At 38.3% G+C, this 27566-nt stretch overlaps 1 protein-coding gene and 1 long non-coding RNA gene across 2 annotated transcripts in view; one reads left to right on the top strand and one right to left on the bottom strand.

The window, feature by feature from the left end:
* The window catches only part of LOC138806486 (uncharacterized), a 49037-nt gene extending 40917 nt beyond the window's left edge, over positions 1 to 8120 (top strand). The window contains exon 3 of the long non-coding RNA XR_011365899.1: positions 8077 to 8120. This is a non-coding gene — a long non-coding RNA (uncharacterized lncRNA). The remainder of the gene's footprint in view (positions 1 to 8076) is intronic.
* On the bottom strand, positions 2450 to 27566 carry Slc2a2 (solute carrier family 2 member 2). Its single transcript, XM_069991899.1, has 11 exons — positions 27461 to 27566; positions 23800 to 23892; positions 20513 to 20775; positions 16441 to 16565; positions 13280 to 13395; positions 12183 to 12345; positions 11293 to 11480; positions 8850 to 8954; positions 4963 to 5064; positions 4004 to 4207; positions 2450 to 3918 (listed from the first exon to the last, which is right to left on the bottom strand). Exons 1-11 carry the CDS (start codon positions 27473 to 27475, stop codon positions 3715 to 3717), a joined length of 1578 nt encoding a protein of 525 aa, XP_069848000.1. The 5' UTR covers positions 27476 to 27566; the 3' UTR covers positions 2450 to 3714.

The following is a 27566-nucleotide window of genomic DNA, read 5'->3' as shown; positions in this document are numbered from 1 at the left end:
GCCGGAAGTGGTGCTGTGGCTCAAGTGGTAGAATGCTAGCCTTGAGCTGAAGAACTGAGGGACAGCGCCCAGGCCCAGAGTTCAGGCCCCATGACCGGACCCCCCCCCCAAAAAAAATAGTATAGCAACTCTTTACACTCTTAAGTCATCTAGAGATGATGTAAAATCTGTAGGTGGGTGCATATAGGCTATCATGTAAATAAGACCTTATTTTATCTAAAAGACTTGAACATCTGTGGATTTTGGTTTGTGCAGATGTGAGATGGGGGTTCTGGAACCAAACCCCTGTGAGTAATGACTGTAGAAATGAAATAATGGAAGGTACTTAAATTCTCTGAGGCAGAAAACTTCAAGATCTGGGGCTGGGAAGGTGGCTCAATGGTAGAGCGCTTGCCTTGCATGCATGAGGCCCTGGGTTCGATTCCTCAGCACCACATAAGCAAAAAGAAAAAAGCCGGAAGTGGCGCTGTGGCTCAAGTGGTAGAGCACTAACCTTGAGCTGAAGAGCTGAGGGACAGCACCCAGGCCCAGAGTTCAGGCTCCACGACCGGATCCCCCCCGCAAAAAAAAGAAAAAAGAAAACTTCAAGATCTGAATAATATTTATAGGTTAAGTTGAAATAACTCATTTATAACTTAAAAATTATCTATACAATTCCTTTTAAAAACGTGTATTTTCTTAATGAGATCAGGAATCATAATTTGAATATTAGTCACATTCACATTGATCAACCATCACATAACAATGTTAAACTCCTTTATCACTGTAACTTTGGATTTCCCAAAAGTCATTGGCACCCTGAAATAGAAGACAAGAACCTACCAGGAATAATTTTGCTGCTTCTGACCTACTCTATTTTATTTATTGCTGATATTTGGGCTTAAACTCAAGATACTCAAGGCTGTCTTTCACTCTACCACTTGAGCCATACCTCCAAGTATGGCTTTCTGCAGATCAATTGGAGATAAACATTTCATGGGCTTTTCTGCCTGGTTGGCTTCATACCTTCAGCTGCAGAGCCACTAATGCTTGGCTATTCCCTTTATTTTTGTTGGAGCTCAGTCATAGTACTACGATCTTTTAAACTATTTAAGCTCATTTTTATTGTATCCTTAAGTCTCAAGTAGAACTAGTTGTCCAAAACTATCCCAAAGGAAAAAAATCGAAATGAAAAATTATTATTGTTTGGCCTGCCAAATTTTGATCAAGGATGTTTGATTAAGGAAGGCGGGAAGGGAGAGAAGGGAAGAAGGGAACAGAAAAATGGGAAAAAAAGTGTAAGTGTTCAGTGGGGATTTTTACTCTAAAAAGTGTTTTCCTTCGGGCTGGGAAGGTGGCTCAGTGGTAGAGTGCTTGCCTTGTATGCATGAGGCCCTGGGTTTGATTCCTCAGCACCACATAAGCAGAAAAAGCTGGAACTGGCACTGTGGCTCAAGTGGTAGGGTGCTAGCCTTGAGCTGAAGAGCTGAGGGATAGCACTCAGGCTCAGAGTTCAGGCCACACGACCAGAAAAAAAAAAAAAAAGTGTTTTCTTTTAAGGCAGGTGCCTGTGGCTTATGCCTGTAATCCTAGCTGCTCAGGAGGCTGAAATCTGAGGATCATGGTTCAAAGTCAGCCTGGGTAGGAAAGTCCATGAGACTTTGATCCACAATTAACCACCAGAAAACTGGAAGTGGCGCTGTGGCTTAAGTGGAAGAGTGCTTGCCTTGAGCCGAAGAGCTGAGGAACAGCACCCAGGCCCAGAGTTCAAGCCCCATGACTGACAGAAAAAGTGTTTTCCTTCAGTGCACCTTGTTGTAAGCTTAAAAACATTTGACTAAGTACTTCATTTTGTGGGAAAACAGCCCAGAAGTGATCTGGTTTTCTGCTAAGCTTTTGGCATCTATCAGAACTGTTCTTGCGTAATTGTAGGTTTTGTTTCAAACTGAAGTCCGTTCAATCAGCTGTGTATTTCCAACTTCCTTCATAGATCAGAGTGTTTAGAGAGAGCTCACACAATGGTAACATAGAATATATGCCAGAACAACAAGAGAATAGCCTAGATAGGATGATGGAATATACCTATGGTAAAGACAAGGAAATGTCTTAAGATGATGACTGTCCTCTTTGGAACTACTGTTTACAGAAAAATTAAAGCTTTGGGGGGGCGGGGGGGAGAATGGGAAGGGATGGGAAGGGGAAACAAAGGAGGAGGCTACAATGCTCGATAAGAAATGTACTCATTATCTTGTCCATGTAATTGTAACCCCTCTGTACAGTATTTTCACAATAAAAAATAAATAAAAATTAAAAAAAAGAAAAATTAAAGCTTTGATTAAATCCAAAGTGAAATATTTATGAGAATTTTAGGAGCTCACTGTAAGGAAATTTTCAATTCCTACCTTTTAACTTGTTTTGAGACAATAGTCATTCAGAAAATATATTTAACAGAAAGAGCAATTTCTCTAAATTAGACTGATTCAATTTATTCGAGATTTGAGGTGATATACAAAATACCTGAGTTGGGATTTTTGAGTGTATTTTATAACACAAGTCAGACAACCAGGATATGTTCAATTGAAAAACAAAAAAATAAATAAAGAATTAAACCAACAAGAAATTAGCATGGTTTTGTAACAGATATTAATATTAGCTGACCACTAGGTAAATCCTTGAGTCTTTAATCTTGCAGAAAGCATTTGGTCACCAAAGGACCTAAAACATTTTCTTCTGAATAGTGGAAGATTTGAGAGCTAACTAAAGCAAGTCTTCATAAAAATATTTTTAACATGCTCAACAAACCATTCCATATGAAAAAAACCAAAACTATAAGTACATAAGTACATAAGAAGATGAGTGAAAGAAACAGAAGTCAATTACAATATGAATCTTACTGCTATTAGCCAGATCTTTAGTGTTAGATCTGTGGGAAGGAAACTCCAATTTAATCATATTTAAATATATAGATAATAGTTATATCATCAAATTTCTGGTCACCTGCTTAATGAGGCAATGTTAGGAGATCCTAAATGTTTTTCAGTTTTTGTTGTTGTTTTTGTTTTTGTTTTGTTTTGTTTTGATGCTGGTCTTGTGGCATGAACTCAAAGCCCGGACACTATCCTTGCTTTTTTTGTTCTTTCACTTGAGCTACAGCTCTATTTCCAGCTCTTCAGTTTCTTTGGGGGCAGTATGTAGTAAAAAACACTAGGAAGATGAGAACATACTTGCTCTTTCTTTAGCAAAACAATCTAGCATTTTCAGTTTACATTATTACACTCTTACCATTAAAAAAAAAAAATAGAATCTCACTAGGCGCCTGTGGCTTGCTTCTGTAACACTAGCTGTTCAGGAGGCTGAGATCTGAGATTTGTGATTCAAAGCTATCCTAGGCAGGAAAGCTTGTGTAAGATTATTACCTATGATTAGCTACCAGAAAGCCAGAGTGGCACTGTGGCTCAAGTGGTAGAGTACTAGTCTTGAGAAAAGAAACTTAGCACCCAGGCCCTGAGTTCAAGCCCCAGGACTGGCACACACACACAAACACACACACAGATATCCTAAGTAAAAAAATGCTTTCTTAAGTAATATTTGGTGACATTTCTCATCAAAACTCATAAAACTCTTCCAGAAAAATAAAGCAATACTTTAAGATATAAGATATGAAATCCTCAAGGAATTCTTAAAAAAATACATTGTTTCCATCCTCATTTGTTCATATAAAAAAAGCAGGTAATTTTACACTGCCTCTCCAGCTCGAAGGAACTCCATTTCTACAGTGGCCTTCTTTGGTCTCTGGGCTGAGCCACTCTTCTTTCTGAATTCTGCAGCAATTTCCTCAAAAGACTTTCCCTTGGTTTCTGGAACCTTAAAAAATGTAAACAATGTAAAGACCAAGACCACTCCAGCAAAGAGAAAAAACACGTAAGGTCCACAGAAGTCCTGGATAGAGAACAAACAGAGTTTCAATTAGCAGCTATTTGACTTGCTTTCTGTTCAGTAAATTTGCACAGTGTCAGGCTCTTACCGCAATGTACTGGAAACACAGAGCTACAACGAAATTACAGGCCCAGTTGCTGAATGCAGCTAGTGCTAAGGCTGTGGGGCGTGGTCCTTGACTGAAAAACTCAGCCACCATGAACCAGGGGATTGGGCCTGGTCCAATTTCAAAAAAACTGACAAAGAGGAAGATGGCGGTCATGCTCACATAGCTCATCCAAGAGAACTTGTCCTGAAGAAAAAGCAAACCAAGAGCAAAAGTGGGTCTGGAATCATTCACTGCTGTTTCTTTAGCTAAGTAGCTTCTACGAAGTTCAGGGATGGACATGACCCTTTTCCTGACATGTTGTGTTCTATTAAGTTCAAGTCATTCTGATCTGAAGCATGTGAAATCTTTCAAGTAATCCTCAGGATTAAGACTTTTTTGATCCTTAGTCATTCTGTTCCTGTTCAGCTCCCCCCCCCCAAAAAAAAAAAAAAAGAGAATTCAGTATCCTTTGCTTGTACCATGGTGGTTGTTAAGTTGTGGTTGACACTGGACTTAGAGAGCTTCAGGCAGTTGCCTAGGGGACATTTACAAGATTCTCAGAGTCTAAAACGGCACTTGAAGCATCTTGGGGCTGATCCCAGAGTCCCTCCTTTGACTATGAGGTTACAGTCTTCATTGATAGCAAGAATGAAAGAGATGGTGATATTTATTTAGTCTGTAAGACCAAGAAACAAATTTGCCTTTCCTTCATATATCCTTTGTAGTTCATGTTGTTCCTCTGGCTTTGTTTCATCAGTCAGTCTTAAGGATTTTTTTCCTTGTATTAATTTGATATTTATGTGATATCGAGGAATTGAACCCAGGGCTTCTTACATGCTAGGCAAGCACTTTACCAGTAAACCACATTCCGCTTAAAGATTTTTGACACACAAAACATTTTAACCTGTACCACAGATATGTTATTGAATGGTAAATATCAGTCCAGGAGTGAAACTCACCAGCAGCACGAGTCCCACAGACATGAAGATGGTACAGAAAAACATCCCAATCATTCCGATTAGAAAGAGAGACCGCCGCCCCGCCCGTTCCACAAGCAGTACCTAGGAAAATTTAAAAAAATCTTGGTCTTATGTGCCATAGAATATTGCCTTTATATTTTATGCTTTATATATTTATTCCTTTTTATGGAGTCAGACTTTGGTAGAGAATGATGCAGGGCTAATTAACAAATGTCTGCTTTATTGGGTCATGAATAGACCAGTCTAGAGAGACAACTGTAGTGTTCACGTCACTCTAGGATTATCCCATTTAGTATAATGGGTCAGAGGCTGTACATCATTTACCTCTTTCAATAGGTCATCTCAACATTTAAAATGAGAAAGATCTCTATGACAAAGTGACATTAGTTTTTCTCCTGGTGATTATCTTAAGGTTTATTTTTGTGTTGTTGTTGTTGTTGGCCATGGGGATGAACTCTGGTCCTGGGTGCTGTTCCTGAGCTCTTCAACTCAAGGCAAGCATTCTACCACTTGAGCCACAGTGCCACTTCTGGCCTTTTCTGTTTGTGTGTACTTAGGAATCGAACCCAGGGCTTCATGCATGCAAGGCATGCACTCTATCACTGAGCCACCTTCCCAGCCCTATCTTAAGTTTTTGTGATTTGGGTTGTGCACTAAAGACATCTGAAATAGTGTAAGTATTCCATTGTGGACATTCTTACCAACTTCTCACTGCTTAAGTCAAATTAGGACCATTCATTTGGTAATATACAAAATGTGATTCTGTACTAAGCTAGTCAGGTCTTTATTTTTCTGGTGTGCTTAAATGTACCAGATGTGGTAATGAATTATGCCTGCTGAAAAAGAAGGCTTCAAAGCAAAGGCTTAGAGGACTTTTTTTTTTTTTTGGTCCGGTCTTGTTGGCTTGAACTCTGGGCCTGGGTGCTGTCCTTCAGCTCTTCAGCTCAAGGCTAGTGCTCTACCACTTGAGTCACAGCGCCACTTCCAGGTTTTTTCTTTTTGCTTATGTGGTACTGAGGAATCGAACCCAGGGCCTCATGCATGCAAGGCAAGCGCTCTACCACTGAGCCGCCTTCCCAGCCCCTACAGGACATTTTTATCCTGTCATCCATTCCTTTGAGTCTTTGAACCTGCACATTAATGGTTAAGATTTACTATTAACTCAAACCAACATTTATTGAATAGATTCTTGCCTCTCTGATCTGTGGACACTGCCCAGGCTAGACTCACACATACACATCATAATTCCTCACCTTTCTAAGTAGATTAGCCAGTAATTCAGCAGCCATCTAATACACTTAGTATGGTGACATCTGTTCAGAAAAGACCTGAGATATATTTCTTTTCCCTGACAGTGAGTGCTTTTCACTTCAGTTTCAAATCACATAGAAAGGACAGCCAACAAAGCCCACATTTAATTTTTGAGACAGAAGTAGGAAAAAACCCAAAACTTTTCTCAAATTTCTAACAGTAGCTGTGTATTTTGACTTTTAATTATAACTTTAAAGCAGGCTTGATGAGACCATATCAAGGCATACCAAGAAAATGGAAATATTTCTTCAGAATGAAGGTTCCTACTATATCTGTTTCTTCTGTTCCAGAGAAATTATTAATTGGACAAAAACTCTATGCATGTGTTGACAATGAGTTGGTCTCCCAACCATTATATAAACTCAGATACACATGATGCAAGGGGTAAGGCATGGTCATTGGCTATGGTGGCTACTCTACTACACCTTCATCTTTGCCTTAGACTACATGTATCATACAGGTCTTGCTGGAGAATGGTAGCCACTGCTCTCTTTTCCAAAGCACTCATTCAGAAAACAAAACCAGATTTTTATGTTGCTTCCAAGTTGTGAAACATTTATATGTCCTCAGGGGAGGCTTGTATTTTGCATAGGATGATAGGATGCACAGAATTTAGTAACATGGTTAATTTGTGGGAGAGGAACTTGATGACAAACACCTGCTTCTTTTTTTTTTTTTTTTTTTTGTGCTTTTCAACTTGGGCAGTACTGGGGATTGAGTTAAGGGCCTTACATTTGCAAGGCAGGCACTCTGTCACTTTGCTATTTTCTAGGTAGGCTCTTGCTTAATGCTGAGGCTGCCTTGGACTATGCACCTCCTACTTGTGCTTCCCCATATTGCTGAGGATAACAGATTCATACTGCTGCACCCAGCCTTTGAGCTTCCCCTGTAGCTGGGACAATAGCTAGGCTATGACACCCAGCGATGGAGTCTATCAAACTTATACTCCCTGATCTTTATATCCTAAGTAGGGAGAATTATAGGCTGGAGCCACTGTGTCTGTGTTTTGGACTTTAAAACTTAGTTTCTTTTCCTTTTCTTCTTTTGTCAGTTGTGGGGCTTGAACTCTGGGCCTGGGAGCTGTTCCTCCGCTCTTCAGCTCAAGGCTAGCACTCTACCATTTGAGCCACAGTGCCACTTCCAGTTTTCTGGTGGTTTATTGGAGATAAGAGTTTCACGGACTTTCCTGCACAGGCTGGCTTTGAACCGCAATCCTCAGATCTCAGCCTCCTGAGTAGCTAGGATTACAGGCGAGAGCCACCAGTGCCTGGCGTGAACCACTTTTAATGAACAAATTAATTGAAAATTTAAATCTATATTCTTGGAGGATTAGTGAGGTAATGAGAACTGATTTTATTATGTCAGTTATCAGAGAAAAATAAACTTTTTAAAATAATTAAGACTATGTTAAAAGAAAAAACAACTTCTTCCACTCTACTGAGGTTGCTGCAGGGTAAAGAAATGAAATTGTACAGATGCTTCATCTGTAGATTTTTCTCAGAATTTGATTTTCCCAGTCTTGACAACTTGATGCTTTACATAGCAAATTTATTATAAGCAACATATTAATAATAATCTCTAGTCATAAAAGTGTGTTGAAACTGGATATATTAAAAAAAATCAAGGAAACATAAAAGGGCAAATAGTCACTGGGACCACATTCCAGTAACATGCCTTCACTGACTTAGAGCAGTCTTTTGGATTGAACAGGTTTAATCTCTGAAGTCATGCCTGTAAAACACTCATGTTCTGTTGGTGTTTGTTCTTCCTCCTCCTTCCAAGGTCCAGTACTGTTTAACATGGCCAGGCTGTAATTTATTGACCACCTCAAGGTAAGAGTTAAAAGTCCATGTGTAGAGAAGGAAAAACAAGTGCTAAAATCAATTGAGTATAGTATTATGACCAAAATGTTTTAAATATTTTGTATTCAAAACTAAAAGTAAACAGTTATTCTCATTTTATAATAAATTATATTACTTTGTTAGTTTTGTCTTTGTAGTTCTCTTTTTTAGATTATGTTAAATATTATTGAGATATTGGATCATTCCTTATATAAGGTATTTGGCTTTAAAAAGAGCATATAACCTCTCATTGCAATAATAATAGCATTTTTCATTTTATCCTACCTCTACCCCAGTCTCTCATATTACACATACTCTGATTAACAGATGCTACACACTTGTGAAAGTGTGTGGAAGAAAAGGAATTCAGGAACAGTACTCAATCTTGGTAGAACTGACCAGCTGTCAACTAATCTTAAGGAATTTAAGTACAAGGCAATAGAGAAAGAATCCAGGGACTTAAACAAAGAACAAGTCCCCTTGTCTCTCCGTTGGCTGTTAATTTACCCATCAGTGACTCCCTAGCATCGCAGCCGCAGGGGCAGCCAGTGATTCACCTTAGTTATGCCAGGGCAGTGGCTAGTTTATCACAGAGAGGACTCTTGTCAGGAATCATGTAGTTCTGCATACCCAGTGCACGTGGACAAGGCATTAGTTACTTTTAAATCACAGATCATAAGGAAGAAGCAGTGTTTATCTAAGGTATTAACTCACGGAGACAGCAGTGAAAACCATGTTGATAGCACCAACTCCAATGGTTGCATAAACAGGTTGGCTGATTCCAGCAGTCTGAAAAATACTGGTTGAGTAGTAAAAGATCTGCAAAGTAAAAGAGATTAGCCTTAATCAAGAAGCCTCAAACTGATGCCTTTTAAACAAGAAATAACCTAGGCTGTTTATTTTTGGTTGATTGTTTGAGTTTTCTAAAGGTATTTTTCACTGTCTCCTTCCAGAGCAGAACCCAGTCGTCCAGTAAGTGTTTACCTTCTGATTGCATAAAAGTCTCAATGTCTGACATCATAGATAAATTTTGCCAAATCTCATACTTCATGTAAATGAAACCACATAGAATATCCTATTTTTCAATCTCGATTCTTTGTTCAGTATTTTGAGAATCATCCTTTTGTTTGTTTTTGTGTCAGTCCTGGGCTTGAACTCAGTGCTTTGGTGCTGTCTCTGAGATTTTTTTGTTCAAAGCTAGCACTCTATTACTTGAACCAGAACTCTACTTTGGCTTTTTGGTGGTTAATTGGAGATAGGAGTTTCATGGACTCTCTTGCTGGAGCTGGTTTTGGACCACAGTCCTCATATCTCAGCCTTCTGAGTAGCTATAAACAGATATAAACTGATATAGTAGCAGTAAATGGATACCAAGCTTCCTTATTGCTCTTTGTGTTTGCAGACTGCTCATTATCATTTCTATACAAAATTTTGGTGTATTAGTATACCACAATTTAGGTATCCATTCTATTCCTGATGAGGATTTAGGTAACTGTCATTTAGGGTGATTATGAACAGTGCTGTTATAAACTTTCTAACAATCCTTTTGGTGAAATAGGCATGTGCTTGTACCTGAGAATAGAATTGATGGACAATTGTGTATGCTTTGATACTCCAAATGATTATTCATATAAAAACAATTTTGTGTTCTCATTGGTAATTGTAAGATTTCTGGTTGCTATTGCATTTAGTTCAAAATTTGCCTTTTTAAAAATTTTCAGTTCCTATTAAGGGTCATTTTATTTATTTATTTTTATTGTGAAAATACCATACAGAGGGGTTACAATTACATGGGCAAGGTAATGAGTACATTTCTTATCAAGCATTGTTGCCTCCTCCTTTGTTTCCCCTTCCCAACCTCAAAATTTGCCTTCAATCTCAGTAGGGATAGAGAAATTGGGTTCATAACATACTAGTTTTGTTAAGTAACAACTGTTTTTATATCTGTCTTTCAAATTTCTTTTTGATGGTACTGAAGCTTGAACTTAAGGCCCCACCTTTTGCTTGGTAGATGCTGTACTATTGAGCCATTTCTCCAGAGCCCTCCCTTTTTTTACACTTTTTTTTTTTACACCTTTTTTTTTTTTTTTTTTTGAGATTTTGCTTCCTGTCTGGGCACATTCCTGGACCATAATATCTATGTACCTTTTCCACAAAGCTGTGATGACAAGCATGCACCACTGTGTGGTCCAGAGGGATCTCACAGACTTTTTTCTTTTTGGTCATTTTTATCCTTAAACCATGACCTTTCCTATTTTAGCCTTCCAAGTAGTTAGGATTACAGGCATGAGCCATTAGCACCTGGCAATATGTTTCTAATAGCTTTGTCAATCATTCTGTCATTCTATCTTCATCTCTTTTCCACCTAACACATCCTTCTTGTCGGCACTTTTTCCTGCAATCTGTGCAGACTGTGCCAACCACTGCTGGCAGCGCACTGCTTAGTATGCTACACTGCTCAATAGCCTCAGGGTCAGCATTTCCTCAGTGCCTCTTTATGTCAGATACTGAGGTGAAGCTGGAACAGAAAGTTCAGAGAGATTAAGTTTTGTGGCATTTTGTATAAAGGCAGAACAGAGAGGATATAAACTTTGCATTAATCAGACTCTATACTATTAGAAATCCTAAATTTCATACTCAACTCTGTAATTCAGTATTTTTTGTGGAATTATTCTCTGTTGTATTTTTGCATTTAGTACAGATTTTTTTCCTTTACCTTAATAGAAATAATGTACTACAGACTGTGTGTGTGTGTGTGTGTGTGTGTGTGTGTGTGTGTGTGTGTGTGTGTGTGTGTGTGTGTGTGTGTGTGTGTGTGTGTGTGTGTGTGTGTGCGCGCGCGCGCACGCGTGCGCGCATGTGTGTGCCATTCCTGGGGCTTGAACTCTGGGCCTGGGTGCTGTCCCTGAGCTCTCTTTTTGCTCAAGATTAGCGCTGTACCACTTGGGCCACAGCTCCACTTCTGGCTTTTTCTGTGATTAATTGGAGATAGAGTCTCACAGACTTTCTTGCCCAAGCTAGCTTCAAACTGCGATCTCAGATCTTAGCCTCCTAAGTAGCTAGGATTACAGATGTAAGCCACCAATGCCTGGCTTATATGTCTCTATATCTTAATTCGCTTTTCTTCCTTATAGTTAGAAGATATTCTTAGACTTACACCATTGATCCCAGAGAACTGCTGGGCCATGTGCAGCATGAGTGCCACTATGATAGGTTGTCGGTAGCTGGGATTGGTGAAGAGCTGAATTACGGACACTTTCTGCTCACTTGATGCTTCTTCTTTTTCTTTTTTCATTTCATTGAGGTCTTTGGTGACATCATCACTTCCTCTGAGTCTCTTTAAGCCTGTTCCCCAAATGATCATATTGAAATAAATCACACAAAAATAAATTTACTTCTCCCTTTCTATGACTTAATAGCATAGGCATTGGAAATTCTTTGTTAAATATTGCTCTTTGATGGAAAAAAAGTACAGAACAGTTGTCTTTATCATATGACATAGAAAACTGATCATAATGCATTGAAGGGTCTTTTGGGAGCCTCTGATTAAATCCAATACCTGATGTGTGGGTATCTGGCTTGGGCTTGAGTGAATGCTTACAAGTGTAAAATGGCATGAATCAGTCATGTCAAAATGACTTTGCACATCATCTTGTATGTGATCATTGACTTCATTTAGAAGGCATTGTTACTAACTTCAGGAGCAATCATTCATATACATTATTTTGCATTAGCTACTAATTCCAAAATAACAGGAAGAATGAAAACTTCCTCCAAACTTTTCTTTTTTTATTTAAATTTAAATTTAAATTTTTATTTTTTATTTTTATTTTTATTTTTTTGTGGGGTTTTAACTCAGGGCCTAGGCGCTGTTGCTTAGCTCTTTCACTCAAGGCTAGTGCTCTACACTCAAAGCTACAGTGCTACTACCAGTTTTCTGCTGGTTAATTGGAGATAAGAGTTTCATGGATTTTCTTTCCCAGATGTAAGCCTCCTGAGTAGCTAGGATTATAGGTGTGAGCCACCAGCACCCAGCTCCAAACTTACTTTTCTTTGCTTTGACTTCCTCTTCCAATGTGATGTAAAGGTATCTGGGGCTTTCTGGACAGAAGAATAGGAGCAGAGACTGGAGGAGTGCTGGCACAGCAGACAGGCCAAGCAGGATGTGCCACAGATCATGATTGCCCAGGATAAACTCGAGGCCAATAATCTGAAAGAATAAGGAGAAATATTAGCTAAACGACACTGGATCTTTCTACTACACTTTACTGAAAAAGATGATTAGTTTTTTAATAGTAATCCCTAACAACCTTGGCTCATGCATCTCACCTTAATCATGGACAATTAGTTTGACAAAGAATTGATCTAGGTTTGTTTCCATTAACTCCAGTTGGACAGTTAGAATGGAAAATATTCCAACTTTCAGTCCTTTGTTTTTTTAAGTATTGGAATTTGAACTCATGGCCTTGTGCTTGGTAGACAGAGGCTCTTATCACTTCACCCATACCCCTCAGTATAACTGAAAAACACATTTGATGTTTGAAACAACATATGGTTATATGTCTCCAAGCAGCTAGAAATCATGCAGAACTTAGGTTTTTTAAAATTATTTCTTAGATTTCCCATAACATAAATAGATGGGGCTATATAAATAGAAGAATTCTTGATCAGAGCAGCTTTATGATTGATATCTGTTACAGTGGCTTACAGACCACAATTGAGATAATCATAAAGTATGGGGTTCCAATGCCTCCTCCTAGGTCCACAAGGTAGGACTAAGAAGAATAGAGCCAGATAAATAATAGCTCCCATGATAATCATTTGAATGGCAGATTTCTAGGTAAAATGCACAAAATTAAGGAAACACATGTAGTCACAAGTGTTTTATAGTCCTTGATATCAAGTAGAATAATTTAATTCTGAAATAGTGTTGGAAGTTTCAGTTCCAACAACAACTCCAAGAAGACAAGTGATGAGTGGCAATAATTTAATTGCAGCTTAAAAGCCCGTGTTTCTACAGTATTTCTACTAGCAATGTTGGAATTGTTTGTTTTAATTTGTGCTGGTTTACAGTGAGAACGGACAGTCAGGGAGGGAGAGAATAGGTTAAATAGAAGATGGATATGGGGATGAGGAGTTTGTACCTGACTAATGAGAATGCCAGTGACAAGGGCCAGTTGATGGAGAGTGCCAAGAGCACCTCTGAGTGTCGTTGGAGCAATTTCACCAATATACATGGGAACCAGTCCTGAAATCAGCCCTGTACCAAATATGAGCAGAGAATTGTTAAAGTGCAGCCAGTAATATCTCAGTAACAATAAGTTGGCTTAAGTACAACCAGTATCCTGTCTGAAAGTCTCTGATGCTTTTGGAAGGAAGAGCTTTTGTCTCCAGCCATAGGCACTGTTGATATACCTTAAACACTTAGTCATGGATTTTTGGCAATTTCCATAGTGTTGTCTTAAGTTGAAAAATAATTCATGTTGCTATTAAGTTTACCTCACAATGCCTTAGGTTGTCTTGAGATTGAAGAACATTCATAATATTCTTAATCTGGACTCATTGAATTGTAGGGAATTAGAATTTCAGCAGCCTCTTGGTAAAGGTAAGAAATGGCTTACCCATAATGTGCATGAGAGCATGAATATGAGGACTACAGGCCAAACTGAATCTCCATAATGTGCAGGTGCCACATGGTCACCACTGGGGTGGTGATGGGGATGAAGAGATGTAGAAGAAATGGAGGACCTCAAGAACTCTTCTTTAATTAGGGTGACCCACTTCTTCATCCCCTATTCTTTATCCCATTAGTATATTCAGTTTCAGTAAATGTTTGAAGGAAGACTTTTTGTGCTTAACAGAATAAATAAAACTTAGACATTATTCTTTCTGCAGCTGTCTTAAATGTAGTCAGTCATGTTGGAAATGGTGATATAACCAGCCATTTGCTGATTGCAGTGTTGAGTATTTTCTTAAGAATTAAAAAACCCCAGCCCACATGCCCTATAATAGATGAGTAGATCCAAAAAAAATGTGGTGCCTATACAAATTGGAATTAGAAAGAATAATATTATGTCCTTTGCAGGAAAATGGACCTATGACAAACTATGTTAAGTGAGGTAAGCAAAGCCCAGAGAGCCAAACAACCATATTTTCTCTTATAAGCAGAAGTTTGATCTAAAATACACTGGAAAATGAAAAATTATACAGGACTCAGGCAATTCATACACAGTAAGACCAAAGGAAGATACTCTTAGGGGAAGAACACAAAGGTACAATATCTCTGTGCATCTGATCATATAAAATAATATTTATCAAAATGAACTCTAGGAAATGGAGGTTTTTTCTCTTTTGCTGTTTTTTCTTTGTGTCTTGTTTATCTGTCTTTGAGATGGTAAAGGAGGTTACAGAAATTGAGGATGAACACATGTAGCAGTGGTACAACTTGTGTGTAGGGATGGGAAGGAAAAACTGGGAGAGTGCCAGGGAAAGGTGACATTGTTAAAAAAAAGTACTCTTTACCTGACTCATGTTAAACTGCTCTGTACATCATCTTTATAATAACAAAACAAAAAAAAATTTAAAAATAGGCTGTCTCCAGAAGAAACTTTTTATAAATCCTGTCAAGTGGAAGTTTATGGTCTTTATGTAAAAGATGCTTTGGGCAATTATTTTAAAAATACTAATATTTCACAATGTTCTTAGTATCTCTACTTAGGCAGAATTTTATAGCTGACATAAGATTCTAGTTGGGTTTAAATAATGGAGAAAAACATTTATTTGGCCCTATTGGGATTGTACTATCTTTCTGTAAGACCTACTACTGTACCTCAGGAACAGTATAATAAGGTAAACTTTCAGATATGAAATCAAAAGAACATAAAGTCATTTATGTTTCTTATAATTTTAGTAACTGAAATACTCAAAATAAGGTCATATGCAATTTTGGGGATTGATTTCAGGACCTTGAACATGCTGAGGAGGTTCTCTGACCTTGAGCTACATCCCTCATCCCTAAGTTATTAACCATGAATATTTTAGGCTCTTGTTGCAATTGATCATAAAGATGCATAAAATTGTGGTATTTTCTTCAGATAAAAGCGTTAGAAATCTTTTCTATGCAAATTTAGGCCCTCATCATTCCTTCCCCACTACTGTTGGTATTACTGCTTTGTATTTTTTGGTATTACTTTACTTTGTGAAAATGGGTTAATGTGTTATCATATAACCTCAGAATCAAAGATGCATTTGCATTGAGAAGTTAAATATTTGTCCATTTGTTGTAGAGATTGAATGTTCCTATCTTTGTTCAGACCTGTGCCAATAGGGTTGCTTCAGAAAATTTGCAACTCTTTCCATGGAATATCAGTTCTAACTCTTCAGACATAAAGTTCATGGAGCTGGAATTTTTCCTGTGTTTCAAACTTTACTAGTTACTTGTGCCTGATTTCTTTTCTTTGTCCGTTACAGGATACTACCATTGTAATGCTTCATACAACCGTATCTGAAATCAAGTAGTTAGGGACTATGGTCTAGAGATAGGCCCTGGTTACAGGTCTTGTCAGAAATGAGCAGCAAAGACAGACGCAGTCAGCTAGGCCACAGGACAGGGTTGGCAGTCTTCCATTGTCTACTGCACCATAAACTAATAATAACAGCAGCTAACACTTAATAGAGTTTTTAATATTCTGTCCCTAATGTTTTACATGTATTCACACAATTACTCTTAGAGTAGGTACTTTTTTTTTTTTTTTTGTCGGTCGTGGGGCTTGAACTCTGGGCCTGGGCGCCATCCCTCAGCTCTTCAGCTCAAGGCGAGCGCTCTACCACTTGAGCTACAGCGCCACTTCCGGTTTTCTGGTGGTTTATTGGAGATAGGAGTCTCACGGTCTCTCCTGCCCGGGCTGGCTTTGAACCGTGATCCTCAGATCTCAGCCTCCTGAGTAGCTAGGATTACAGGCGTGAGCCACCAGCGCCCGGCTAGAGTAGGTACTTTTATCTTCTTCATATAAATGTGAACACATTAAGAGTCCTAGGTAAATGATTTGTCTGAAATCAGACAACTAGAAATGATGTCATTGTGGTGGGCTAGAACATACATACTATTAAATCCCCTGTAACTGATTTCAGCCCAACTCAGGAACATAATATTTTGCTATTTTCATTTCTTTCTGTGATGCCACCATAGACTCAGATATGTCTGCATGTTAGCACACTTGCTTGTAGACAAACTGTGAGACAAAGATGTGTTAGTGTTTGTGCATACATGTGCATGTGCATGTATGCATGTGCATTTGTCACTTACCACAGTAGAGTCCTGATATACTTCTTCCTGCAATTATAAGGATATGAGATGGTCCCAGTTTGGAAAACCCCATCAACAGAGCTCCAGCTAATGAGAGACTGTTTGCTACCAACATGGCTTTGATTCTGAAATTTTAAAAAGCAAGAAGGATACATTTTGCATCGAAACTTGATAAAAGTCATTTGATTTCAGAGAATGTTGAATTTTTTTTTAATTTAATTTTATTTTTTGTTGGTCGTGGGGCTTGAACTCTAGGCCTGGGTGCTATCCCTGAGCTCTTCAGCTCAAGGCTAGTGCTCTACCACTTGAGCCACAGCTTCGGTTTTCTGGTGGTTTATTGGAGATAAGAGTCTCATGGATTTTCTTGCCTGGTCTGGCTTTGAACTGTGATTCTCAGATCTCAGCCTCCTGCATAGCTAGGATTATAGGTGTGAGCCACCAGCGCCTGGTGAAATGGTGAAATTTTTACCTATGACCAATTGTTTCAATTTTGCTATGAAAACTAGTTCAGTAATCTTGAACCAAGATTATTATTTTGGTTCATCCATGGCCTAAAGTATTAATAATAAGCAACATTGATGATAAGAGAAGTTGAGCTTCATATACCTGACTATCATCTTCTGGTAGACATGATGCACTTAACAAAGATTTAAGATAATGCTTTGGGTGCTTTTTCATATTTTTTTCTACAAATTAATTTAAAGATCAATTCTGTTGTTATAACCTGTTACTTGTTTTTCTTTTAGTAGTAAAGGTTTTTAGTTGATATAGATAGAACTTTCAAAGTCAAATTTCCATTTGTATAAAATTTTGGAAGAAGTTTACATTTAGTTTTTTATTTAAAATATTTTTCCTTTTTGTTTTTTCCCACATATACTTTTTTGGGGGGGATAGGGGGGAGTGAGGTTGGTTGTGGGGCTTGAATCCAGGATCTGGATGCTGTCCCTCATCTCTTTTTGCTCAAGGGTAGCACTCTACTACTTGAGTCACATAACCATTTCTGGTTTTCTGGTGGTTAATTGACTGTGCTGGCTTTGAACCTCAATCCTCATATCTCAGCCTCCTGAATAGCTAGGATTATAGGTGTGAGCCATCTGCACTTGCCTCACATATACTTTTTTTTTTTTTGGGTCCGGTTGTGGGGCCTAAACTCTGGGCCTGGGCGCTGTCCCTCAGCTCTTCAGCTCAAGGCTAGCGCTCTACCACTTGAGCCACAGCGCCACTTCCGGCTTTTTTCTTTTTTCTTATATGGTGCTGAGGAATCGAACCCAGGGCCTCAGGCTTGCAAGGCAAGCGCTCTACCACTGAGCCACCTTCCCAGCCCTCACATATACTTTTAAAGTTTATCACAATTACTTTCATTTTAACACTAATGTTGGCACATTTGCAGAATCTATTGCTGGTGTTAACCAGCAATACAATATATATTACAAAGCTGACAGTGGCAACAAACATTACTTTGTACATAGTAAGAAAATTTTGCAAAACCTTCTTCAAGCTGGGTGTGGTGGTTCATGCCTGTAATCTAACTAAGAAGCTGAGATCAGGAGAATTGAAGTTTAAGGTCAAACTGGGTAAAAAGTTGACAGAAACCTTAGCTCAACTATTAAAAAAACTAAGTGTGGTAATGCTTGTCATCTCAACTATGTGGGAAGCATAAATAAAATAATTTACCAGTCTTGCCCTGAAAAATGCCAAATCCTGTCAGAAAAATATTGAAAGCAAAAGGGCTAGATGAATGATTCAAGTGGTAGAGCACATGTGAACTGAATCCAAGGCCTTGAAATCAAACCCCAGTATCACCAAAATAATCAAACACCTTCTTCAGAGTAAAATGGTAGCCACAAATCTCTACTGATACAACTGCTAGTAAAGTTTTTTTTTCATTTTATCAATAATAGAAGGAATATACTTTTAACTAGTGGAGAAATAGTAAATTTGTAACTCCTGGCAGTAAGGAATATTATGTTTCTCATTGATTCTTCCTAGAAAAATAGTTGAAATGATGTTTTCTTACTGTTTTTCAACAAGTTTTTGTTGAGAGCTAGAAGAGGCCTCAGTTTCCTTTATAATATCCTTTGTAATAATGATGATGTCTTGGGTGTAGGACTGATGTTAAATCATAAGACTTCAGAGAATAAACCGTTGTGTCTTAATTTCAAGGACACTGAGTATTTCAGCGTAAGCCATTAGACCTGCCAGAAACTTCTCTCTAAATAAAGGACAAAGCCTAAGGAAGGGCAAGTAGCTGCTAAAGGAAGTATTTATTTTTCACTTTAAATAATGGGAGAACAACAAAGGAGGGAGTAATAATTCTCAATAAGAAATGTACTCATTCACTTACTCATGTAACTGTATCCCCTCTGTACAGCATCTTTACAATTAAAAAATTAATTTTGCTGAGTTTGGCTTACTTTACAAAGAATCTAGAAAATTCTCCATTTACTGTTTAATTTGGTGCAAGTTGAAATGGTTTTTACATTTTTAATGATGAAAGTCAGTTTGTTAGTTCTGATTCATGTAAATTCTGATTTAAGGTTTAACCAGAACCAAGGAGTTGGTTAAAAAAAAGTAAAAAACTGACCAGTTGATTTCCTTTTACCATGATAGCCTTTAGATAAGATTTTAGATAATAATATGACTTTATAGAATAAGACTCTATATAGTCTCTCTCTCTATATATAGAATAAGACTATATAGAGTCTTATTCTATATAAAGTCTTATTCTATAAATTCTGGTATGAAAGGAAGAAATCAGAATTTTACTAACTAGAGATGTAAAAACTACAACTTATTGTAGGAGTGGTAAACAGATTATAGATTATAGTCCAGAGTTAATAAAGGAGTTATTAGTCCTTTAAAAGTTTTTACATTTCCTAAATTTTCCAATTCATCATGTATCTTTTTATCATGATAATAAAAAAGAAATTATTACAAAACCTTAGGTTCACAGATCTAAGGATGTAATCATTTGGTTTTTCTCATTTTATTTCTTTCCCATATTGGGTAGGAAGTTTAACAACTTAACTATGTCATGTGACCAAGTACAACTTGAGGGTAAAGGAGTTCCATTGATGTTTTTAAACCCAAAGCAAACATGTAATAGAAACACTATAAATGGAATTGTGAAATGCTTCAGCTTGCTTTATCACTGGCTGGGGATTTGCGATAGTAGTGGCTTTAGTAGCCACTAGAAACCCTACACCAAGTTCACAGGATTACTGGGAGTTGGTAATTTTGATAAGATTTTATGTCTTGATCCAAATGCCAATTTCTAATTTAAAAATGAAAAGTAGGCTGGGTGCCAGTGGCTCACTCCAATAATCCTAGCCACTCAGGAGGCTGAGATCTGAGGATCATGGTTTGAGGCAAGCAGGGGCAGAATAAGTCTGTGAGACTCCTATCTGCAATTAACCTCTAAAAAGCAGGAAGTGGAACTGTGGTTCAAATGGTAGAGGCTAACCTTTCACAAAAAAGCTCAGAACCAGTGCCCAGTCCCTGAGTTCAAGCCCAAGGACTGGTGTGCATACACACACACACACACACACACACACACACACACACACACACACACACACACACACACACACACACACACACACACACACACACACACACACACACACACACACACACACACACACACACACACACACACACACACACACACACACACACACACACGGATGTCTGAGAAATTGTGATTTATTGAAGTAAACAGTGGGTTTCCAGATTAGAAATTGTAATCTGTCCCTTCTGCTGAATTCCTGAGTTGATGGTTTCTGCAGTGGTTTTTTTTTTAAATGTTTCATAATTTTAAAAGTGAAGTCTAATATAAAAATATACACCAAATTCACCTTTTCAGTAAATGTCTCCACAATTAGCTGAGTTATTGAAACAGTATTTTTCCAGTAATTTGATTTAATGTTGGCCTGCCTTGTGGGGTTATGAATGATAAAAACAACTCTAAAACCATTCCATAAAAGGAAAGATGAAATCTTTCTAAATGAATTCTAATACCAGACACTTAAGTTTCTGTGTTTATGCTTACCAATTAATAAAACTTGCCTACCTTCCAAGCTTGTCCCCCAGCCATCCACCAAAGAAGGATGCAACCATTCCACCAACTGCAAAGCTAGACACAGACAGGGACCAGAGCATGGTGATTAGGCCCACAGATTGTCTAGCCTCTTCCTCAGCCAAGTAGGTTGGTGTTGAGTCCATTGGGGGTGTGACTGAAGTTAGAGAATCTGTCCTGTTGACAGCATAGGTGTTAGTAGCCTTTCGGTCATCCAGTGGAACACTCAAAACATGTCTATAATGGGATATTATTATCTGATAAAAGAAAATAAAAAATAAAAGCCCATTATTTCAAATAATCTATATTCAACTTTCTTTTGAAATAGTTGCTAGATTTTTAAATAGGGCTGTTCCAGTTGTGTGTGTTGCAAAATTATGTGTGTTATAAAGCAGAGGTTACTAATCCTACCAAAAGCAACGAGGCAGGAACAGAAGGGAAAAGGAGTCATAGAGTACCTTGATGACCAGAGCTCTAAAATCCATTCTCTACTACTGGGTATGTACCTGGGAGTCATTAGCTTGTGGAGTGGTGGCATTTGTCCCACCTAAAGGAGGAAGCTGTAAAGTCAAAACTAGTATTAGGTTACCTTTAATAACCTGATATCTGGACCACTTTTTGTACATTTCAAGTCTTAAATTGAAAAGCATTTATTCAGGTGAAAAAGATACATTTTCATTACCAGTCTTTCTCTACCCAGCAGGTTTTATGTTGACCTAAATTTAAAAAGATTGGCAAAGCTAAGATGAGGTAAAAACTAAATAGCATACAAAAAATCCAAACATTCTGTGTTACATGTTTTGTAGACATGAGCTATAAAGTTAGCCATGAATTTCCACTAATGCAAAGAGAAGAAAAGAATCAAGCCTGTGATTAATCCCATAGATAAAACAACTTATGATGACTTCTATGAGTTCTCATTGATTTGAGTATATAACAGTGTTCAGAACTAAATTTCATAGGGTCATGTTTTACAGTGCACTATAGCAGAGGCAAATAACGTAACAAAGTATAATCAAGTAGAAATACATCCATCAGACCATCTTCCTCCCATGTCTTTCATCTCAGAGGTGATCTGATCACTGTTCAGCTGCAGTGAGCTGAGTGAGAGAGCCATCTCTGACAAGGACCTGGGTTGTAGCTTCTCACTGTTAACAGTTATGGGCCAAGTCTTGGTTTAAAGCCAATGGAGTAAAAATTGACATCCTCTTACAAAATAGATCTGACCGAGGCATTTGTCACAGTTGATGACCACCCTATATGGACATATTCATAGAAATAGTGCTGGAAGGAAATATACAAGAAGTTCTTAGCTGTTTGCTCCATGATGGGTCATTTGTCTTATGTTTTCTGCAAGAAGCATCTGTAATTTTCATAACCATAAAATATTGAAATGCATTAAAATCCAGCTTAAAATTTTTTGGATGTCAGAATGTTCATTCTTATTCAATGATGCATAAATGGATCTTTAAACCCGAAGAAGGGGCTGCTGTAGGAACCTGGAAGCCAGTTGAGGGCTCCCATTTCATCTTGGCTCAGGGATATAGACTGAAGGAAGGGAGACCTAATCTTTCCATTATAAAACTAGTAAGGATATGAAAAGGTCTTGCACAAGGTAGGTGGAGGCCTATCTATACCAATAATGTGCTGAAGTTTTAGGAGCCTGCCACATGGGCAATTGCTGTTATCCACAAGAAGAGAGATCTCAGTCTCCTGATACCCTGTATCTTAGCCATAGTGAGGTCTGTCACACCCATGTGCACCTAAAGCACATCTTTTGACTTGAGGAGCAGTTCTCAGAATTTTATCTCCTAAGCACATTCTTTACTCAACATAGGTGATAGGAAGAGGAATGGGACCCCAAACCTGCCTCAAATTACAACTCACAAGTCTGAGTTGTAGGGGAGGGGAATGAAGCTCTGGTTTCCCTCTAACAGGCTCTGGGAACTGGAAAGACTGAGAACCCTTTCCTCAGTGTGCACTAGAAATTGGCATAATGAAATACAAAATAAATGAGAAAATGGTAGAAATCTGATATATATTTTAAAAATTATCATGCTAAGCCGGGCGCTGGTGGCTCACGCCTGTAATCCTAGCTACTCAGGAGGCTGAGATCTGAGGATCGCGGTTCAAAGCCAGCCCGGGCAGGAGAGACCGTGAGACTCCTATCTCCAATAAACCACCAGAAAACCGGAAGTGACGCTGTGGCTCAAGTGGTAGAGCGCTCGCCTTGAGCTGAAGAGCTGAGGGACAGCGCCCAGGCCCAGAGTTCAAGCCCTACGACCGACAAAAAAAAAAAAAAAAAAAAAAAAAAAAAAAAAAAAATTATCATGCTAATAGTTACCTTGAGAAAACCCAAACTTTGTCGGACATCTTAACTGTCATTAAGTTAACTTTAACACTAAAGATGTTTTTGGATACTAGTCCTGGGGCTTAAACTCACGGCCTTGGGTGCTGTCCCTGAGCTTTTTTGCTCAAGGCCCACTTGAGCCATAGCTCTACTTCTGGCTTTTTGGTGGTTAATTGGAGATAAGTCTCACAGACTTTCCTGCCTGGGCTGGCTTCCAACTGTGATCTTCAGATCTTAGCCTCCTGAGTAGCTAAGATTACAGATGCGAGCCACAGCATCTGGCTTGACATTAAAGTTTTGTGATATTGTATCATTTTTCAACTATGGGAGACAAGGAATGAAGGGAAGAACTGTAATCTGAACTGTAATCTTTTTGGTGTTATGTTTCCTAAAGTTTAGAATATGGCCTAGGAATGAGTATACTAAGGTTGTTGGGAGGATCCAGTTGTGGAAACCATATGCTGAAGTGCCTGATGCAAATAATAAGTAGGTGTTCGATAAATGTACATTGAATAAAACACTTCCTACTGTCATCCTCTTTCTTCCTTAGAATTTTCCATGTGTACATAGCTGAAAGCTCTGACTGAATCTACAGTGAGCTTTTTTTTTTTAAATCACCAATAACACCCCCCCCCCCAAAATTCCTGAACACAGAATTCTAGTGAGGGTTTTCTGTGAGCTCAGCCAATAACAGAGATGAAGTCAGAGTTGAAGTTACTTATTACTTTCAGTGTGTGTGTGTGTGTGTGTTGTTAACTGAGGAGTCAAGGCCAGGTTTTCAGCCTGTACATTGCACTTGGCAGGGCAGGATTACTCCATGTCCTTCACGTGGACAGCCTTTATCTCCATGAGTAAGGAATGCACGATATTCTCCACACAGGAGGAACTGGCAGAATTCTCCCCATAAAGGACTCATGCATGTTTCACTTGCCTCTTGAGGTGCATTGATCACACCAATGTCATATCCAAACTGGAAGGAACTCAGCACAGCAGTGAAGACAGTGAAAACCAGGGTTCCAGTGATCTGTGGGGTGAAACAGAGCTGGGAATCATCAGTGATTCAGTATCCATCAAGCTGTAACTTGGGATTATTTATAGGTTCCACAGGCTTGTTCTTTCCCTTGATATTCATTCACAATCTTCCTTGGAGGTGTCATTCATACAAAAATATGAAAACACTCATCATTTTCCTTACAGAGTTAAAACTAAAAAGGTTGAGAGAACTTTTTCTACAGGATGAACCAGGATGAACTTAAACACCCTTTTCCTTACATTTATTTATTTATTTTTTTGCTGCTGGTACTGGAGCTTGAGCTTGGGGCTTTGAACTGTCACTTGACTTTCCCCTAACCTTCCGGTGGCTAGTGCTGCTATCACTTGAACTATGCCTCCAGCTCTGGCCTTTTGCTGGTTAATGGGAGAGTAGAATCTCCTAGATTGGTTTGCCAGGGTTGGCTTTCTTTTTTTTTTTTTAAATTTAATTTTATTTTATTTGTGAACATACTGTACAGAGGAGTTACAATTACGTGGGCAGGATAATGCGTACATTTCTTACCAAGCATTGCAGCCTCCTCCTTTGTTTACCCTTCACATCCCTTCCCCCCCCCAATCCCAATCTTCCCCCCTCCACCCCCCCCCCCCCCCGCACCAATGTTGTAAAGCTAGTTTTGGACATGACAACTTGTACTTCTCATTGTTACAACAGGTCCACTTGTATCCTTAAACAACTGGTTTTTCCCCATCTCTTTCAAATGGCAATTCTCACATTTTAGCCTCTTGAATAGCGAGGACTACAGGCTTGAGCCACTAGTGCCCTGCTAACATACAGATTTTTTAAAATATTCAAAATCAAAACTTAAGAACTAGAACTGCCACTGAAGGAAAGCAGTTGCTAAGATAGAAGTAGTCATTTTTGTCATTGGGAACATCAGTAACAGAAATACCACAAGATGCATAGAAAGGATTGTAAGAATGTAATAATAATATATATTATACAACTTATGTATCTTCCCTGGCTTTATCATTGTCTCACTAATTGCTCTTGCCAACAACCATCTGTCAACTTTCATGCATCACCAGTAATATTTGCAACAGTATCACAAACTACATGAAACTATCCACATTTTGCAACCAAGAAGCCAGGCTCAAAGAGTACTAAGGGAGTGGTGCATGCTTGTAACCCTAGGTACTTAGGAAGCAGAAAACAGGAGGATGGGGATTTAAGGCCAGGCCAGACAAAACCCCATCTATGAGCAAACAAGGAGGTGATGTGTATCTGTTATCCCATCTATACAGGAGGTATAAAGTAGAAGTAGGTCAGGCTGGCCCAGGCAAGAAGAGTGAGACCCTACCTGAAAAAGCAGAAGGAACAGGACAGGGCACCTGCTTAGCAAGTGTGAAGTCTGGAGTTTAAAAAGTAGTAGAGCCAGGAAAACAAACCAACAAAGGAAGGGGATGTGCCTTAAACCACACAGACAGTCTGTGACAGATAACTAAATATGGGTCTCTGAGCTGATGTTATTAAAATCTCATTGCTAAATAGAAGGACAGACTTTTTAGTAATTGTTGATTCAGTAGGTAGGAAAAAGAAACGTAGGTGCTTTCTTCTAATTCACATTATTCCAAAAGCCAGGCCAACTGTCATCTTGAACCCAACTTTAAAAAGGCCAGGGACTTCTTAAGCCATAGAATTCTCAGGCTGAAAGGGAGTATAGCAAGCATCTTTTATTCCATCATTTTTGAGTTGTAGAAACTGAGGCTCCACAGGCCAATTACCCTGTCTGAATTTGAGTGACATCCCAGTTCTCCTGACACATGGCGTTATAGTTATCTGATTCACTTTAAGTTTTAGATGGATTCATAAAGTTGGAAAATATTGTTCTTTTTGGGTTCATTATTAGGCAATTCCTTAGTTCTCAGGGAGCATTGTAGAATATAATTTCTAAAGCCATTAAAGTTCTAACTTTAGCTTTATTCTGGGATATAATATCCACAAAACCATGATCTGCTAGGTATTTCATTATGTAAATAATCATATGAACACATCATTATCATTCATACATTATATGAGTACATATGAATACATAATCATTGATGTTCAAATATTTTTCATCTAAGCTGCTGTAATATTTTATTTAATCATGCTAAAACCCTAAGAGATTACCACATTTAGGGATTACTATGATAGATCCTGAATAGCCCCTATTACATTCCAAAATTTTCTTTTATCATTATTCATTGAATAACTTAACTCAAATCTGACAGCAGGAAAATAGTCCCACATTAGAATCAACATCTATTCCTTGCTGACCTCAGAGCTCGCTCTTTGACCCTGTCACTTAGAAAATGAAGAATACACTGCAGAGTTGATCTTACTCTCACAGAGGCAGAGATATTTCAACTTGTATTCTTGTATACAGGGTGGGTGATTTTGGTTGGGAGAGACTTAAAAGGGAAAATAATTTTTTTTGTGGTCTTAGAGCTTGAACTTAGGGACTGTGTATGGTTCCTGAGATGCTTTTGTGAAAAGCTGGTGCTCTACCACTTGATCCACAGTCCACTTCCAGATTTTTTTTGTGGGAATTTATTGGAGATAAGAGTCTCACAGACTTTCCTGCCCAGGCTGGCTTTGAACCACAATTCTCAGATTGTAGCTAGATTACATGCATGAGCCACCAACATTGGCTAATATTTTATTTTCGAAAGTATTGTATCTACAGAAAAAATGAAATCATGATGAGGGTAACACTATATTCTTCACTTTTATTCAACAGTGGCTAATGTGCACCAACAACATTTAATTCTCACTGTGTATACATATGTCATTTTGGCAAAACCATTTTTAAAAAAGCTTCAGATTGGGTGGGGATGGGAGGAAAAAACTGGGAGACAGTGAGGGAAGCAGGTGACATTATCCAAAAAGAGAAATGTACTCTTTACCTGACTTATTTAACAGTAACCTCTCTGTATATCACCTTTATAATAACAATAAACTTTTTTTAAAGCTGTACATTATGTCCTAACTACTTGACCATGTACTTGCTAAGAACAAAGACTTCTTCCTACAGGATTACAATAACTTTTGTGACATCCAGTTATATAATGTTTATGCTAATATTAACTAAGCTACAGCATACATTCAGAATGTCATCATGCCCCTTATAGCTGTTTTCTTCTTCCCCCATGATATAAGATCACCTGTTGCTTGTATCTCTTCTACCTACGTTACTCTTCCCATCTTTTTTGTCTTTTGTACATTGATATTATTGAGGATTTCATGATTAGAGGCAGGTTAATTTGCTCTTTATTGCTGTAGGGTATATTCCTTCAATAATATGATTATACAGAATTATTTGGAAAAAAGTTATTCAGACTAGTCAGAAAACAACAGATGTCCTTAAAACCCCAATTACTAATAAAAACAGTTTTTACTCAGCTGCCAGATGAACTTTAAGTTGGCCAAATAGAGAAGTTACTTTGATCTGAGGTAGCTATACCCGACATTTCCAAAGCTTTGGAGATGACTCACTGACTTATATTTTCCTACTCATTTCCTCACAGCCAGTTGCAAAATGATCCAAATGGAGCTTTACCTTATCTTCTGCCATTGTGTAGGTTGGGAATCGTCTTCTAAATTCCAGGTCAGTATTGAGAGTAGAATGAGTAGCTGGCCAGCCACTGTCTCTGTGTGCCCAGCTC

Source organism: Dipodomys merriami, unplaced genomic scaffold (assembly GCF_024711535.1).
Source record: "Dipodomys merriami isolate MVZ:Mamm:240054 unplaced genomic scaffold, mDipMer1.0.p SCAF_40, whole genome shotgun sequence".
Lineage (NCBI taxonomy): Eukaryota > Metazoa > Chordata > Mammalia > Rodentia > Heteromyidae > Dipodomys > Dipodomys merriami.
This window is presented reverse-complemented; position numbering and strand designations above follow the sequence as displayed.

What these genes read in the sequence shown, in the direction of transcription:
- Slc2a2 (XM_069991899.1), bottom strand. An exon ending in CTGGGGGACAAGCTTGGAAG is followed by an intron (nt 16,566 to 20,512) that starts GTAGGCAAGTTT and finishes TTAAAATTTCAG; the next exon opens with AATCAAAGCCATGTTGGTAG. An exon ending in TGTGTTTCCAGTACATTGCG is followed by an intron (nt 3,919 to 4,003) that starts GTAAGAGCCTGA and finishes TTCTCTATCCAG; the next exon opens with GACTTCTGTGGACCTTACGT.